General features: G+C 46.7%; 1 protein-coding gene across 1 annotated transcript in view; it reads right to left on the bottom strand.

The window, feature by feature from the left end:
- LOC139264118 (uncharacterized) overlaps positions 1-18,636 on the bottom strand; it is a 416,942-nt gene that overhangs the window by 331,747 nt on the left and 66,559 nt on the right. Inside the window, exon 3 of the mRNA XM_070880210.1 lies at positions 8,606-8,763. Coding sequence (XP_070736311.1) covers positions 8,606-8,763 — 158 coding nt within the window. The remainder of the gene's footprint in view (positions 1-8,605; positions 8,764-18,636) is intronic.

Genomic DNA, 18,636 nt, shown 5'->3' with positions numbered 1-18,636 from the left:
ATTCACAATGCACCTGTATACATCTGCAAGAATGAGTTACAACTTTAACATCTGTGGTGTGTCTCGATAACATTACACCTCTCAAAGTTGTCACTTCTAAAAATGTGGCCTCAGAAGCATTGCGTTTCTAAGGGGCAACGTATTGGCTTGACAATCACTGCCTTTTCAGTTAAAAACGCTGATTGGCACAACCACAACATTTATGACTAGATGCAAAACAATAGGCCTGAAATCACGCTCCCCACGGGCGCGTACGAGGTGCACATGCGCCCGTGGGGTCCCCTCAAGTTTCCGCACTTGTGATCTGTCAAAAGTTATCCTGACAGATCGCACGCATTCGAAACTAAAGGGCCTCCGCAGGCAGAGAGTGGGCTATTTGCTCGACTCCTGCCCAACAAATGTCTTTCAAATTCTTACGACTGAAAAAAGCAGGCGTAAGACCTACTTTTAACAGCATAAGACTTTTAAAGTACAGAAAAAGACATTAACAAAAATGTAAACATTTAAAATCCTGTTAAATAACGTAAGTTTATTTTTAGACCCTTTAAAATATGTAAATTTATTTTTCAAAAAATTAAATTTTTGTTTTAAATTATTAATTAAATTTTGTTTTTATTAATTTGAAATATATGATATTTTTTAAGTTATTTTCAGTGTTTCTGTGTTTTTGGGGTATTCCCATTCATCATATGTATGAATGCGGATCCCTCTGTTCTGATAGGTTGGGCCGGCCCACATGATCCCATTGATGCGTACAAAACCGTTGTGCTCCTGGGATAGGTGTGCGTCTACGAAGGCTTTTGCGTAGAGGGCCAGGACCGCAAGTCTCCAAATCTCTGGGACCACCAGGTAGATTCATAGAAATGTTTCAGGTCGGAGGCATCCGCCCACGGGAAGCAATTTCTGGATCAATCAAAAAACCAGATGCATTCATGAGCAAGGAGCTGAAAAATACCAATGTCTTCAACACCAGCAATCTGGAACCAACAACCACAATGAAACAGAGTCAAATTGCTCAAATAATTTCTTCAGAACATTTTCAGCCACTATTTTCCTTTATCTCTCAGGGCAATTTGTACAGATGTTAACAACCACCACAACCATTTATATTATGTGTTTGGTGTGGGGGGGAAATCCCAAGGCACTTTACAGAGGTGTAAACAGATGCCAAGCAGTCGCAGAAGAAAAGTTAGGAGAGGTGATTGAAAGAGTGGTCATAAGTGGTAGATTTGGAGAATGCTCTTGGGTGGGAAGAGAGACTGCCAAGGTTTCAGGCAAAAAATCCCGATGTTTGGAGCTAAGTAGATTGAAAATTCTGCCATCAAATGGGGAGCAGAAGAGTGAGGTAAAACAAAAAAAACAGGAATATGCATTAATGTAGCATTTTAACACATGCTCCAGACATTCTAAAGCACTGCACATCCAATTAATTATTTTTAGAGTGTAGGTGAAAACATCAATCAATTTGAGCACAGCAAGATCCCACAAACATCAAATAAGATAAATGACTAGTCAATCTACTCTCTGTGGTGTGGTTGAGGGATCAGTTTGGCAAGGGCATGGAGAAAAATGTCTGCTCTGCTTCGAAGAGTGCCATGGGATATGTTATATTCACCTGAACAGGTAAGACAGTGACTCGGTTTAACATCTCATCTTAAAGATGTCACCTCTAATAATGCAGCACTGCCTTAGAACAGTATTGGGAGTGTCAACTTAGATTAGGTGCTCACATTCTGGAATGTGGCTTGAAGACACAGCCTTCTGATTCAGAGACAAGTGCTACCAAACTGAACCAAAAGGACAAGAACAGATTTGGAAGAATAAAAAATTCAGTTCAGAAAATAGGAGTGAGGGCATGGAGGAATTTGCAGATAAGGATAAAGATTTGTAATTCAAGGCATTGGGAATGGAGAACCAATGGAAGTTTGCAAAGACAGAGATGATAGATGAGCAGGACTTAATGCAAGACAGGATATGAGTGGCAGAGTTTTAGACGAGTTACAATTTATGTCGGATGGAGCTCTGGAGGCAATTGAGAAACTGAGCAATGTTCAGAAGTGAAAGCAAAAAAGTTGCAGTGACGGATAGGATGCGGGGATTGAAGCTGAGTTCTGGGTCAAACAGGGTTATGAGATTGTGCCTGTAGGTTCAGCCTGACTGCAGACTCAGTGGGCCCAAGTTTCGGCCTCAGTTGCTCCTGATTTTTTGGAGCAACTGGTGTAGAACGGAGTATCTCAGAAATTCAAATTCTCGGCATTTAGTTTTCTCCAGTGCTAGTCAGTTAGAACAGTTTCACTTTGGAACAGAATTTTATTTTCAAAAGGGGGCATGTCCGGCCACTTATGCCTGTTTTCAAAGTCTCGGCAGTGAAAACTTACTCCAAACTAACTTAGAATGGAGTAAGTGAAGATTTTTGTACGCTCGAAAAAACCTTGTCTACACTTTAGAAAATCAGGCATAGGTTACAAATCAGGCGTAGGGAATGGGGGGAGGGGGGTTTAAAGGGAAGTTTACAAACATTAAACACTTCAGTTTTACAAATAAAGAGCCATCTTCAATAATAAATGATAAAAACATCAATAAATCAACCAATAAACCAATCAAAGAAAATTAATAAGAAATTTTTTTTTTTTTAAAAATCAATAAATAAAACATTTTCTACTTACCGACTGCAGCACCGGGAGCCCTCCAACAGCGTGCTGGGATGCTCCCCCACCCAGTGTGTCTCTGTCAGTGTCTCTATCTCTCTGTCTGTCTGTCTGTGTGTGTCTCTCACTCTCTGTCTGTCAGTGTCTGTGTTTCTGACAGCAAGGGGTGGAGGGGTGGAGGGGAGGGGGAGGATGGGGGGGGGTGGAGGGGAGGAGGGGTGGTGGAGTGGGGAAGAGGGGGTGGGCGGGGAGGGGGGGTGACAAGTGAGGGAGGGGAGGGGGGGGGGTTGAGAAGGGAGGGAGGGAGGGGAGAGGGGGGTGAGAAGGGAGGGGGGGGTGAGAAAGGAGGGAGGAGAGGGGGGGAAGAGAAGGGAGGGAGGGAGGAGGGGGTGAGAGAAGGGAGGGAGGGTGGGGAGGCGGAAAGAGAAGGGAGGGAGGGGAAGGGGGGAGAGAAGGGGGGAAGAGAGAGAGGGAGAGAGAAGGGAGAGAGAGAGAGAGAGAGAGAGAAAGGAGAGGGAGGCTGAACGGGCCGGGCCCGACCGGGCCCAAGACTTCGAGCTTAGACTTACCGGATTGACAGGTAGGTGGCGTCGGAACCGGGGTCCGGGAGCGCAGATCGGGGGGAGCGCGGGTCGGGGCGAAGGGGGGGGGGTCGGTCGGTAGGGGGGGCGGAGATCGGTCGGGGGGGGGGGGGGTAGATCGGTCGGGGGGACGGGGGAGGGGGGAGATCGGTCGGGGGGTGAGGAGATCGGTCGGGAGCGGAGGTCGGTCGGGGAAGGTCGGGAGCGGGGGAAGCGGAGGTCGGGTCGGGGGGCGGTCCGGTGTGAGCGGGAATCAAGTCGGGTCCGGTCCGGAGGAAGCAGGAGCTGGGCGTGGGAGGAGCCTTATGCACGCAGCCCTAGTGAGGCCATTCAGCCAGGGCTAGGGGCTGCGTGCTTCGGGCCCCTCCCACACAGTTTTGGGCGCCTGAAGCTACTGCACTTGCGCGCCCACTGTAGCGCGCATGTGCAGAGGTCCCGGCACTGTTTTCAGCGCAGGGACCTAGCTCCGCCCCCTACAGCTCGTGCTGTGCCGCGCCGAGGGCCAGAGGACCAGCAGGGAGTCGGAGAATCTGGAAGTTTTTTTTAGGTGCACTTTGTGGCGTGTAAAACGGGCGTCCAGGTCGGGGCTGCGCCGTTCTAGGCGCGGCCCGAAACTTGGGCCCAGTGAGAGGGATGAAGTTCCGGACAAGGCGTGAGCCAAATAAGATGGCTTCAGTGATCAGTTGAAGAAAGCTATGGCTCATCTATAACTGGGGTCTGAGCTATATACAATCTATTTTAATGACTTAGATGAAGGGGCTGAGTGTAATGTATCCAAGTTTGCTAATGATACGAAGCTAGGTGGGGCAGTAAGCTGTGAGGAGGGCACAAAGGGCTGGATTTTGTCACTCTTTGGAGCCGGGTCCGTTGTCAAATCTAAAAGATTGACAGTGGGCGGGATCCCGCTCTGAACCCACCTCCGTGTCAGTTTCCCAAGTGCCGGGTCTGCCAACGCTTTACAAACCTGGTACTAAGCGGCGGTTGAGCCAATTGAAATAGTTAAGAGGGTGTTTAAAGGTAGTTGAACAGCATTTTACCATCTACTAACCATTTTACAATTTTTTCACGAGTTTCACGTCAGGTAAGTAGGTTGGGTTTTCAACAACTCTCCATTGCTCTGGATAGGTGACAGCTGCAAAAGTGGTATAAAAGCTATCATTTCACAGCTATTCACTTTCCAATCTTCGAAGCTGGAGCTTTCAGGATTTGGAACATACTTTTGAGCTTTAGGAAGGTTAGAAGTATTTGGAGTAAACTCCCTATGTACCAATGTGCACCACGACAACTGGCTGTTCTCCCTCCCTTTTTAGAATGTCCTGCACCTGCTCCAAGACATCCTTGACCCTTGCACCAGGGAAGCAACATACCATCCTGGAGTCTCGGTTGCGGCCGCAGAAATGCCTATCTATTCCCCTTACAATTGAATCCCCTATCACTATCGCTCTCCCACTCTTTTTCCTGCCCTCCTGTGCAACAGAGCCAGCCACGGTGCCATGAACTTGGCTGCAGCTGCCCTCCCCTGATGAGTCAACCCCTCAACAGTACTCAAAGCAGTGTATCTGTTTTGCAGGGGGATGACCACAGGGGACTCCTCCAATACCTTCCTTGCACTGCTCTTCCTGCTGGTCTTCCATTCCCTAGCTGGCTGTGGACCCTTTCCCTGCGGTACGACCAACTCGCTACATGTGCTACTCACGTCATTCTCAGCATCGTGGATGCTCCAGAGTGAATCCACCCTCAGCTCCAACACCGCAACGCGGTCCGTCAGGGGACTCAGGGGACTCAGAGGTCCATTCAACCTGCGTCCACCTCTTCCTCATCCGAATCAATCTTTCCTGGATTCGGTTCTGAGGAAGTAGCGGGGCCAAGTGGTGTGCAGCAGGCAGCACTGTCATGTATCTCACACTACTGTACACAACTGTATCTTACCATGCTATACATGACTGTAACTAGAGATGACCTGTAACCACATGCTTACCTTACCACCAGGGATGCACTTGCAGGAGACACTGGATACCTGTTCCACACAGGTATATAAAGACAGGTCTCAGGCAAGTGTGGCATTTGAGAGCTGTGTAATAAAGGTGCAGGTCCTGAGTGACCTTGACTTCAGTATGTGCCTCGTGTGAGTCTGTACTGCAGGGTCAGGACTTTACACACAGTGTTCCAGCCCCTGTGCCGAATCCACGGAGGTTGATTCGGCGGGTCACGCATGCTCGAAAGACAGGCAGATGTTGACCTGGACATGGTGGGAGTGTCAAGGGCAAGCGTCGATGTTGGTCGAGAGCTCCTCCAGGCTATTGGTGGCTTAGCCAGGAACATTACCACGCTATCAGCACATCATTCAGAGGACATGGCTGAGCTGATTGCGATGATGAGGTGAACCGCTAATTCCGTCGATGCCATGTGGCAAACGATGGAATCGATATATGGCACTGCACCCCGGGAGTCGGGAGCAAACAATTACTTCTGTCGCCCCCCCCCTACAGCAGTAGCGTTTGAGGAGCCCTGCTGCACGACATCTTGGTGTCAACACAGGTAGGGCCAGGGGTAGGGGCAATGGGAGAGGGAAAGGATGTGTAAAGACCAGAGGGGGTAAAGGCAGTGGGAATGGTGGCCGCAGATAGAATTTTTGCCGGGTGGGGGGGGTTTGTTCCGCGTGTTTTTTAATTGTTATTCTAAAATTGTTGACTCTTGGGGGGGCGGGGGGGGGTTTGCAGGTGTTTTTAATGTTTAATGTTTTCATTGTTTGTTCTTTTTGCTGTTAATTGGTTGTTTTGTTTAAATTATGTTGCATTTTTCCTTTAAAAATAATTTACTAATTTATTTTACAGATGATAACGTTTTTCAATTTTTTTTGTTAATTATAAAAAAAATTTATTCCACTTAACAATTCTTGTGCAGTGTCTCACTCACTTTTACAAAATGAGGGTTAACAATCAATAAAAGGGTTGCAAACAAAGCCAGGCAAGAATGAAACGTAACTCTCACCGTTCAAGCAAAGCGTTCATTTATGAGCCACTGATGTAACCGTTTTGCAGCTGAGTACCTACCACGGGGCTTCTCCTGTGGTGTGAGGGGGGGTTGGTGGCATGGGTTCATCGCCAGGCTGTTCGTCCTCCTCAATGTCCTCGTCCTCCTCCTCTTCCTCCAACTCTTCCGCCTCCCCTCTCTCTTCCGGTGGTCCAGCAGTCCCATCTGGCAATTCCTGTCCCCTCTTGATGGCTAAGTTGTGCAACATGCAACGCACCACAATGAACTCAGCGACCTGCTCAGGGTGGTATTGCAGACTGCCTCCAGAGTGGTCCAGGCATTGGAAGCGCTGCTTCAGCACTCCAATTGTCTTTGTGACGATATTGCGTGTGGCTATATGGCTGTGATTGTAGTGATGCTCGGCATCTGTCTGGGGCTTACGGAAGGGATCAAGAGCCAGGTGGCGAGGCCGTATTGTCACCTAGCATCGACCTTGTGGCTGACTATTAGAGGTCAGAGACAGTGCTCTCACGCAAGATGTACACATCATGAATGCACCCTGGAAAATTGGCATTTACTGCCATGATTATTTGCTTGTGGTCGACAACGAGCTGCACGTTCAGGGAGTGGAATCTCTTTCGGTTCCGGTACACCTCTGGCTCCTCTAAAGGTGCTCGCAGGGTGATGTGCATATAGTCTATTGCACCCTGGACCTTGAGGAAGTTTGCTGTTCTCAAAAAACCCAAAGCCCTCTCACTCTGTGCCTCCCTGGTCATTGGAAATTTTATAAAGTCCATCCTGCGTGCGTAAAGCGCTTCTGTCACCTGACGAATGCAGCGATGTGTGGCTTGCTGAGAGATGCAGCAAATGTCACCAGCTGATGCCTGAAAGGAGCCCGATGCATAGACGGAAAGTGCTGCAGTCTCCTTAACCTCAATGGGCAGTGCGGTCCTGATGGTGCTGGTAGGCTGCAGGTCTCCCTTAAGCAGCTGACATATCTCATTGATGACCTCTTTTCGGAAGCGCAGCCTTCTACCGCACGTTGTATCGGACAGGTGCAGGTATGATCGCTGCTCCTTGTAAATGCGTTGGGGGGTAAGGCCTCCTCCTCCTCAGCAGTCTGCCACCTCTTTGATTGGGCACATAATGCTCTTCAATGAACCTTCTTCCATCTCTATTCTGCAGCATGTGAGTAGTCAGCAATACTGGCTGAGAAATTACAGGCCTCATTCCTTTAAATGTCCTAAACTGTCATCAAAATTCTTCAATTGTCCTTAAACAACCACAAATGTACTCTAAATTTTCCACAATGTGCTCACATAATCTGCAAGATTTTCAAACACCCTTAAAATCCACTTAGGAATGACTTTAAATGCTCCCTTCAACTTGAAGCAGCCTTTTCTTCAGTTCATGTGATTTAAAACATGGCGTCCATACCGCTGGATTAAGGTCAGGTGAGTGCAGCTTTTTTTGGACGGCATTTTAATCTGGCGGTAATTTGGGCGGTATTTAGGCGATTTGCTGAATTTACCGGTGGTGGTAATTTGGGCGGTAATTTCCACTTTGACCATCATTTTGGGCGGTGCACGAGAAATTATGCCATCATTTTTTTTTAAATGGGCAGGCGGTTTCGTTTGCCGCCGGCGGTAATTGACTGCCGAATTTACCGCCGGTGATACACGGGCGGTAATTTCCATTCTGACCTTCATTTGGGCGGTAAAGTGTTTCTCAGCGATAAATGGGCGGAATGCTAGCGAATTTCTAGCCCCTTGTTTTTGTGAAACTACAAATCCCAAAGTGTACTTTGACAATTTGAGTTACATGTTAACCAAGAAGAAAATGACAAAAACAGCTATGAAACATGATCAGTTGGAAAAAAAATCAAAAATAGCACTTAACAAAAAACCTTTTATACAATTTAAACCGTTAGATAAAAATTCTGTAGTAATGGTGTTGTTTGGGATGAAACTTTTCTTTGCTTCACTGAGAAGTACTGATGTTTGTCTATGATGCACTTTGATACTATTCCACAAATTCACTACACAAAGCAAAGGAAAAGTAGCTTCTCATTTCCTGGACATGGATAGAAACATTTACCATCCGACAAACAATTGGCAGTATTTCCATTTCCAAACGTTTGGGTAAAATTATGGTTAGTGCCTCAGTTAGCTTCTCTTTGGCCGCCTTTACCATTCTGGGATGATCATCATTGAGCCTGGTAACTTTCCTAAAGCTAATAGTCCCATTAGCTTTTTTTAATACTGCTGTTTTGAATATTTCTTTACTTACTTTGTATTCAGCAATAACACTATGAAAAGGTTATATCAATTTGGTTTATTGCCAGTGAGTTTACGATTCAACTTTAGCACTAAAATATTCCACATTGAAAATCATTAGTTATACCTGGTGAAGTGAAAACAGCTTGGGAGAGCCCACAGTTGTGCTCCTGACATCTCCAGGAATAGAAGATAGCAGGGATCCAGTTTCCCAGAGCATAGACAGGAATTGGTACAAAATGAAGTTGAGACAGCAAGTTCTTAAATCTACTGATGTTCTTCACCCTGAAAGAAATGTAAAAAATAGTATAACAATATTAAAATTTAATCCTAATATCTTAGTATTTTATCAGGTTCACATTTTTTTATTGTTATTGAAAGGAGTAACCATTTTACCCTTTTTTAAATAATAAAGTATACAAATAAGGTAAAGACCAAAATTCTTATCAAGGCAGTATTGTGGCACATTTGTGCATGGCACAATGTAGAATGTAAATCTATACCATCAATTCTCACAACAGTGATTTCTGGATTTGGATCAAGTTGCCAAAAAGGGTCCAAGAAGAAACCAGATACTTCACCTTGGGAATGGGGAAGAGGGTGAAACACAAAGGCTACACTTGCTCAATAGTTGCACAGTAACTGTGGATGTAATTGTCACCTAACCATTGTCTTGGCTAATAAATATTTTGTGAACTGGAGACTTTATAAGGAGAGAAAAAATATAATCAAGAACTGTTATGCAATCTCATTTTAAGAACATATGTTGGTCCCTTAGAGGACGAGACCGGGAAATTAGTAATGGGGAACATGGAGATGGCAGAATCTCTGAACAAATATTTTGTATCAGTCTTTACGGTAGAGGACACTAACAATATTCCAACAGTGGATCGTCAAGGGGCTATAGTGGGGAGGAATTTAACACAATCACAATCACTAAGGAGGTGGTACTCAATGAGATAATGGGACTAAAGGCAAATAAATCCGCTGGACCTGATGGCTTGCATCCTCGGGTCTTAAGAGAAGTAGCGGCCGGGATTGTGGATGCATTGGTTGTAATTTACCAAAACTCCCTGGATTCTGTGGAGGTCCCAGCAGATTGGAAAACTGCAAATGCAACGCCCCTATTTAAAAAAGGAGGCAAACAAAAAGCAGGAAACTATAGACCAATTAGCCTAACATCTGTGGTTGGGAAAATGTTGGAATCCATTATTAAAGAAGCAGTAGCAGGACATTTGGAAAAGCAAAATTAAGTCAGGCAGAGTCAGCTTGGATTTATGAAGGGGAAGTCATGTTTGACAAATTTACTGGAATTCTTTGAGGATGTACCGAACAGGGTGGATAAGGGGAACCAGTGGATGTGGTGTATTTGAACTTCCAGAAGGCATTTGACAAGGTGCCACATAAAAGGTTACTGCACAAGATAAAAGTTCACAGGGTTGGGGGTAATATATTAGCATGTATAGAGGATTGGCTAACTAACACAAAACAGAGAGTAGGGATAAATGGTTCATTCTCGGGTTGGCAATCAGTAACTCGTGGGGTGCTGCAGTGATCAGTGCTGGGACCCTAACTATTTACAATCTATATTAACGACTTGGGAGAAGGGACTGAGTGTAATATAGCCAAGTTTGCTGATGATACAAAGATGGGAGGAAAAGCAATGTGTGAGGAGGACACAAAAATCTGCAAAAGGAAATAGACAGGTTAAGTGAGTGGGCAAAAATTTGGCAGATGGAGTATAATGTTGGAAAGTGTGAGGTCATGCACTTTGGCAGAAAAAAAATCAAAGAGAAAGTTATTATTTAAATGGGCGGCCCCTTATTCTAAGATTATGCCCTCTAGTTTTAGTCTCCTCCATCAGTGGAAACATCCTCTCTGCATCCACCTTGTCAAGCCCCCTCATAATCTTATATGTTTCGATAAGATCACCTCTCATTCTTCTGAATTCCAATGAGTAGAGGCCCAACCTACTCAACCTTTCCTCATAAGTCAACCCCCTCATCTCCGGAATCAACCTAGAGAAGCTTCTCTAAACTGCCTCCAAAGCAAGTATATCCTTTTGTAAATATGGAAACCAAAACTCCAGGTGTGACCTCACCAATACCCTGTATAGCTGTAGCAAGACTTCCCTGCTTTTATACTCCATCCCCTTTGCAATAAAGGCCAAGATTCCATTGGCCTTCCTGATCACTTGCTGTACCTGCATAGTAACCTTTTGTGTTTCATGCACAAGGTCCCCACAGGTCCCGTTGTACTGCAGCACTTTGCAATCTTTCTCCATTTAAATAATAACTTGCTCTTTGATTTTTTTTCTGCCAAATTGCATGACCTCACATTTTCCAACCTTATACTCCCTCTGCCAAATATTTGCCCACTCACTTAGTCTGTCTATGTCCTTTTGAAGATTTTTTGTGTCCTCTTCGCACATTGCTTTTCCTCCCATCTTTGTATCGTCAGAAAGCTTGGCTACACTACACTCAGTCCCTTCTTCCAAGTCGTTAATATAGATTGTAAATAGTTGGGGTCCCAGCACTGATCCCTGCAGCACCCCAGTAGTTACGGATTGCCAACCCGAGAATGAACCATTTATCCCTACTCTCTGTTTTCTGTTAGTTAGCCAATCTTCTATTCATGCTAATATATTACCCCCAACCCCGTGAACTTTTATCTTGCGCAGTAACCTTTTATGTAGCACCTTGTCAAATGCCTTCTGGAAGTCCAAATACACCACATCCACTGGTTCCCCTTATCCACCCTGTTTGGTACATCCTCAAAGAATTCCAGTAAATTTGTCAAACATGACTTCTCCTTCATAAATCCATGCTGACTCTGCCTGACTTAATTTTGCTTTTCCATTTGTCCTGCTACTGCTTCTTTAATAATGGATTCCAACATTTTCCCAACCACAGATATTAGGCTAACTGATCTACAGTTTCCTGCTTTTTGTCTGCCTCTTTTTTTTTAAAAAGAAGGGCATTACATTTGCAGATTTCCAATCTGCTGGGACCTCCCCAGAATCCAGGGAATTTTGGTAAATTACAATCAATGCATCCACAATCCCTGCCGCTACTTTCTTAAGACCCTAGGATGCAAGCCATCAGGTCCAGGGATTTATCCTCCTTTAGTCCCATTATCTTACTGAGTACCACCCGCTCTACACATTTTGTTTTTTTTATTATACCACTGCCAAATATTAAACAGTAGGAACATTTATCAAGTAGTGTAATCATGCAGCTGGCAATTATGGTGGTCTTGAAAAATTTTACAATCAAACATCTATTACACATTTGCAGCAGACAGCATTTTTATACTGTCCTTATGATTCTGAACCTATCAGTCCATTAGTTTAAGACACCAACATATTTCACATAATTTTCATGTGTTATGGATACATGCAATATATTATTACAACTTGCAAACCATTTGAATTCTCTATACTTTAAACATAATGACTTATATTAGTGGTGATGCATACTGAAAATATTAGGGGTTAAAAGATGTATACCTTTACATTAATTCCTACAATGTAAAATACTGAGTTAATAACCAAATCTTTTATAGCATATTTCTCTTAGCTCAATCATTTAATCCATATTGGCCCATAATTTGCAGTTAGCAGCGAAGCAAAGGCATTCGCTACTGGCCCTGAAGTATGCTTCACACAAAGATCTCGTGACCTCTGTGACGAGAAGTTTGGTTTTCCCGACACGTAGTTGAAATCAACATTGGTAAAAATCCCACAGTACGAGCAGCTGTGACATCAACAAGCTGTCGAAGCAGCCAATCAAATCACAGAATTCGCAGAGTGACCCAGGAAATAGAAAACACTTATAATCAATTAATTTTTAATAAATTTACAGAGGGAAATAATGATTGGGACATACACATTGGGCTACAGTAGAAGCTGAAATATCATGAACAAACTTTTTTCTAAATTAAAAATAACAGTTGTTAATTTTAAAATGTAAGGGGGAGAAATTGGGTTGCGCCTCTGTTGCGGCGTTAATCCAGGCGGAGCAGTACTTTTAGCACCTTGAAAAAGTTTGCACCTCCTACCCAGAAATTTGTCAGAATCGATCGAAGAGCTGACAGAGGCGCTAAATCAACCATTGCACACCAGAGCTGGGGGGGGGGGCAATAATGAAAGTTTGTTCGATAAAATTTGCGGACCCATTGGGCATGCACCGAACTCCGATTCAGATCCCAGAAAAATCTGAGTCTTAAAGGCGCGGCATGGTAAGTTTGCGGATGAGCAGCTCCAGCTCCACAGTGTCCGCAGAGTGCGATAATGGAGGAGCAAGGAGGACACCAGCTATCTCCCCGCTTCTCGCCCACCGCCCTTTCTGGAGGCAGTGGAGAGTCACTGGAATACCCTTCAGCCTGGAGGGTGACGAAGGCCACCGTCTAGGGTTTTGACAAGGCTGTGGAGGGAGGTGGCACAGAACGTTTCAGCCCGGAATACGGTGGCCACAACAGTGACGCAATGTCGCAATAAATTCAACGACATTACTATGGCCATCAGGGTGAGTACCCTTTCCATTCACCTTCCAATGCCTTCATGTGAACCTCACTTTTTCACACAATGTAAAGACTTTGCAGTGCCTATCCCTTCTCTATGACATGCTCCTCCTTGCTGAAGCTAGCCGGAGACCTCTCTATCGCCTCACCAGACATGTCCTGCCATCCATGCGTCGCTCACCTTCTAGCTCCTTACTCAGCCTGAGCCCACCCAGCAGTACCTTTCAACTATTCATATGCATTCACAAGCCTAAGCCTCATACTTACTGGTAATTGTAGTTGCTTGTGCCCCAGACCCACCGTTCACACATCCACCGTGCAATGCTACGCAGGATGAAATGCCGAGATGCACACTTCCTCATATTACTCGCGAGTACCCTACTGCACACACGTGGCATACCAGCACCTACACAGCCACTAACAACTTTTTGCTTTTGTCTATGCAGGTCAAACTCGCCCACAATATGTGCGAGCTGCATCGTAGAGGCGGAGGTGAGCCCTATCTCCAGGACCTCACCGAGGTGAAGGAGTGAGTGTCCACCTTCATGGATGCTGCAGTTGTGGCGGAGAGGCAGAGTCCCCGCTCAACAGTGACGGTATGTGAATGAGATGGGCGTTTTATGTGAGTCTCCTTAGCCTCGAGGCCAAATGCCTTACAACATGTTGCAACCAAAATAACAAGGCCCCCCTCCTTCTTGCCTTCCTGTCCCCTCCCCAGCTGATAACCACACGTCTGTTGCTTTGTGCTTACAGATGATGAGCCAGAAGACTGCCCATGAGTGGATGTCTTCATAGGATATGCGGAAGATAAGGAGGAGGTGGAGAGCAGTGTGCCGGCACAGCGCGACACATCCGCATTGAGAGCGAGTGGGGAGACCACCTTGGTGGAAGAGGCTGTCTTCCCGGAGTTGCACGAACGTGAGGCTTCTAGTCCCAGTGGCCTGCAGCAACGCCCAGCGCGAGGGGAAGCTCAGGGCCCAGATCTCCGGAGGGTGTCGGCCCATGAGTCCTGCTTACAGATTGGCAGATGAGCACCTGGATTTGGAGGCTATGTCCAGGAAGTCAATGCAGTTGCACCGTGAGCTAATGGGTGCATTGGCGAGGATCCCGCCGAGTGTGGATGCACTTGCGTTGAGTGTGGCGGAGGCCGCCTCAACCTTTGCATTTGAGTCTCAGGAGCCCATCGAGCCCATCCTTGGTAGATATCAATGGATGATGGATGCCACAAGTGACCATGGGGTCCCAGACATGATGGCGCGTGCCATGGCTGATGTGGCAGCAGCTAATGAAAGGCAAGTTGAGACCACGTGACACCTGCATTCTGCCATGTTGTCAGTGCGTGATGGCATCAATGTGCTATGTGCTCTGATGCAGTCAAATTGATGCCACACAAGCACTGACTGCTGCCATCGTGTCTGGGTCCCCATCAGTGCAACGGGGAGGTAATGGTGCTGAAGTAAGCCAGCAAACTGTGCTCCAATAATTGCTCCGGATGCTGAAGCTCTGCCCCGGGGGAGTGGCAGCCAGTCAGTCGGGCTGGACCCTCATGTCCTCTCTCAGGCGGGGCTGTCAGCAGCCGGACCGTCCAGGCCCAGAGCTGGTCCAGGGCGTCGGGCTAGGCCATTTGTCCTGTCTCCCTCAGACACAGCAGCCCTCAAGTGACCTTGCTGCAGGCAGTGAGGACCCATTGAGGAGCAGTAGTAGGCAAGAGAGGGAGGTGAGGCAGAGTGGTGGGAAATACCAGCGGAAGATGCACTGAATAAATGTGTCCCCATGGGACCCATGTATATATGTTGGGAAGTTTCACCATCTGTTGTGTTTATTGAAGGGGCAGGTGCTCCATTTTGTTTTATTGGAGGGTGTGGGGTTTTTGGGGTTGTTTGAGGCATGTTTGCCAAATAAAATGTTAGTTGAACCGTTTCCTTCCGCCTCTGGTATCTGACTGTTCAGTTGTGACAGAGATGTGGCATTATCATGGCACAATGTGCAGTCATTATTCACTGCATCCTTCAGCTACCTCCATTTAAGTGACGCGCTCCCTTATGAGCCACCACCGAATAGCTATGGCGCCGCCAACATTGGCAGGCTGCCTCCTCTGTGGCTGCTGCTGGTCCTCGTCGTCTTGTTGGAGATTCGTGGCGTCGCCAGGCCCCCGTTCCTCTTCCTCCTCCTCCTCTTCCTGAGGTGCGCCTGCGATCCATACTGGCAAGGCCTGGGCCTTCATGATGGCCAAGTTGTGCAGCATGCAGCACACCACAATGAATAGTGAAACCTGTTGAGGGGAGTATTGAAAGCTGCCTCCATAGTAATCCAGGCATCGGAAGTGCTGCGGGTGGCGGCATGGCTCTCATTGTAGTGTTCCTCTGGTAGTATGTGGTGGGGTTGTGGAAGGGGGCCATTAGCCAGGTGACCAGGCCGCTTTCTGTTTCTGAAGAGCTCTGCTTTCTGGAATGGTGCTCACAAGGCCATGTGCATGCAGTCAATTGCTCCTTGCACCCTCGGAATGCCCGCTATCCTGGAAAATCCTCATGCATGCTCATCCTCTTTCTCCCTGGTCCTCTGGAAAATAATGAAGTTCATTCTGTGTGTGTAGCGTGCCTGTATAACATCATGGATGGAGCGGTGCGCTGTGAATGATCAGATGCTGCATATTTCCCCTGATGCAGCCTGGAAGGAGCCGGAGATATAGAAGGTGAGTACCATCGTGACCTTCGCGGCGACGGGTAGCGCAGTCCTGGTACCAATGTGAGGCTGCAGGTCTGCCTGCAGGAAATGACATATCTCTGTAACTACATCCTTTCAGAAGTGCGGCCTTCTGACACACTGCTCCTCGGACAGGAACAGGTATGAGTGTTGCCGCCAGTGAAGTCATGGGGGGTATGGCCTCCTGCACCGATGTCTAGGGGCTGTGCTCCTTCGGCCACCAACATGGCCAAAAGCCCTTCTCTGTTGATACTGCCTTGCTAGAGCATGTACAATGCGACACTGGCAGCATAGTAATGCACCCATCAAAGTTTAGCAAATTACTTTTTGTAACGCTGAACTGTTATATGTCTCTGCCGCTGCAAACTCGGAGGCTCACGCACCACGCTGTGTAAACGTTGCACTGACTGTGACCTCCGAGGGAAACACTTCCTCATCCCTTTAACGACTCTGCAAACCTGTACCGACTGTTTTTTCAGACGCTGTTATTGGTGGCCGCTCAATGAGGCGCATGCACCGAATTTACCGATCGGGGTGTAAGCATGCGTGTTGCACCAGGATTACGTCATGATCGGAGTGATTGTCAGCAACCAGGTTTGTGCCCCCAGTGAGCCTCTAATGAATTTTCCATCGGGGCGCTAAAAGCTGTGCGCCCGGTCGCTAAATTCTTACGCTTGCATTAACGCCCCCTCTGGCCGCTAACTGAGGCTATAGACAACCGAAAATCCATCCCTAAAACTGCTGGAGAAATTTGACATTGCACCAATATAAAATTTGTTTTTCAGGGCCAGAATTTATCAGTAATTATTACTCCGATTGCCATTAGAGCCCAGTTACACCTCATTTGAATGGGGCTAACTTTTTATGGGGTTTCTAACAGCAATATTTGTTCGGAAAAAGGGAAGTTTTCGTCAGATCAGTGATTTCACTCATTGCCAGCTTGGGGCGGGGGGATGGAGAGGAGTGGTGGAGGGGTCAGCTGTGAATGACAGACCGCAACTTCAGGATTTCTGCATTAAGCTGCACATGCTCTAAATCCTGAAGTTGAGGTCAGTTTCAAAAGCAAAATGACAGCGAACACAGCCAGTCCGCCATCATCAGGACTGCAAGTTCTGGCCCATTATCTGTTAGTTTGAACATTTTCAAGCGCAAAGCGCCTCCTGTGCTGTTTAACTTATGCTGCTTAATTCAAATTACTGGATAATTTGAATTTTTTGCGCAAAATGCTACTAATAATTAACCAAAGTAGACTCTATATTCTTTACAGCATCCGTCTTTCCGATGAGCCATTAAACCAAGGACCTGTCTGCTCTTTCAGGTAGACGTAAAAGATCCCATGGTATTATTTCGAAGAAGAGCAGGGGCTTTATCCCCGGTGTCCTGGACAATATTTATTCCTCAGTCAACATAACAAAAACAGATTATCTGATCATTATCACATTGCTGTTTGTGGGAGCTTGCTGTGTGCAAATTGGCTGCTGCGTTTCCCACATTACAACAGTGACTACTCTCCAAAAGTACTTCATTGGCTGTAAAGCACTTTGAGACGTCCGATGGTATGAAAGGCACTATATAAATGCAAGTTCTTCTTTCTTTCTTTTATGTTTCCTCATACAGGTATTTCTCAAATCCACCATGATTGATCTCTCTCATATCCCCCTTCAGGTCTGCCTTTTGCTCTGTATAGCCCTGACCTCTCCCTCCGCCCAAATGTGTCTTTCTCTGTGCTGCGAGATACCAGCTGAACTCCAGGACATAGTCGACGTATTTACTGAGGCGTACGAAAGCATGGGCCTTACGCTAAACATCTGTATGACAAAAATCCTCCACCAGCCTGTCCTCGCCGTACGACACTGCCCCCCAGTCATTTAGATCCACAGCGCGGCCCTGGAAAATTTGGACCATTTCCCATACCTCGGGAGCCTCTTATCAACAAGAGCAAGCATTGACGATGAGATTCAACACCGCCTCCAGCGCGCCAGTGCAGCCTTCGTCCGCCTGAGGAAGAGAGTGTTTGAAGACCAGGCCCTCAAAACTGCCACCAAGCTCATGGTCTACAGGGCTGTAGTAATACCCGCCCTCCTGTATGTCTCAGAGACATGGACCATGTACAGCAGACAATTCAAGTCGCTGGAGAAATACCACCAACGATGTCTCCGCAAGATCCTACAAATCCCCTGGGAGGACAGACGCACCAACATTAGCGTCCTCGTCCAGGCCAACATCCCCTGTATTGAAGCACTGACCACACTTGATCAGTTCTGCATTGTTCGCATGCCTGACACAAGACTCCCAATGCAAGCGCTCTACTCGGAACTCCTTCACGGCAAACGAGCCAAAGGTGGGCAGAGGAAACATGACAAGGACATCCTCAAAGCCTCCCTGATAAAGTGCAACATCCCCACTGACACCTGGGAGTTCCTAGCCAAAAACCACCCTAAGTGGAGAAAGTGCATCCGGGAGGGCGCTGAGCACCTTGAGTCTCATCGCCGAGAGCATGCAGAAAACAAGCGCAGGCAGCGGAAAGAGCGTGCGGCAAACCAGTCCTACCCAACCCTTCCCTCAACGACTATCTGTCCCACCTGTGACAGAGTCTGTGGTTCTCGTATTGGACTGTTCAGCCACCTAAGGACTCATATTAAGAGTGGAAGCAAGTCTTCCTCGATTCCGAAGGACTTCCTATGATGATGAGATACCAGCAAATCACATGGGGCATTGATCACGGTGGGTCAGGAGTTTTATAAAACCATGGAGGTTATGTCAAATAGTTTTAGCAGGGATACTGATTTATCAGCAGTGGGAAATGGTTCTGAGAACACTGGGAAGATGATCTGTTGTACCGGTGCTGGGAACGGGGTTCCAAGACTAGTAGAGAGGAAGGTTCTGAGAAGACTGGGACAGTTCCTGGAATCGGGGATATCTGGTAATGCTGTC

The sequence above is a fragment of the Pristiophorus japonicus genome, chromosome 5 (genome assembly GCF_044704955.1).
Source record: "Pristiophorus japonicus isolate sPriJap1 chromosome 5, sPriJap1.hap1, whole genome shotgun sequence".
Lineage (NCBI taxonomy): Eukaryota > Metazoa > Chordata > Chondrichthyes > Pristiophoridae > Pristiophorus > Pristiophorus japonicus.
The sequence above is the reverse complement of the archived record's forward strand: the minus strand, read 5'-3'. Positions and strand labels throughout refer to the sequence as shown.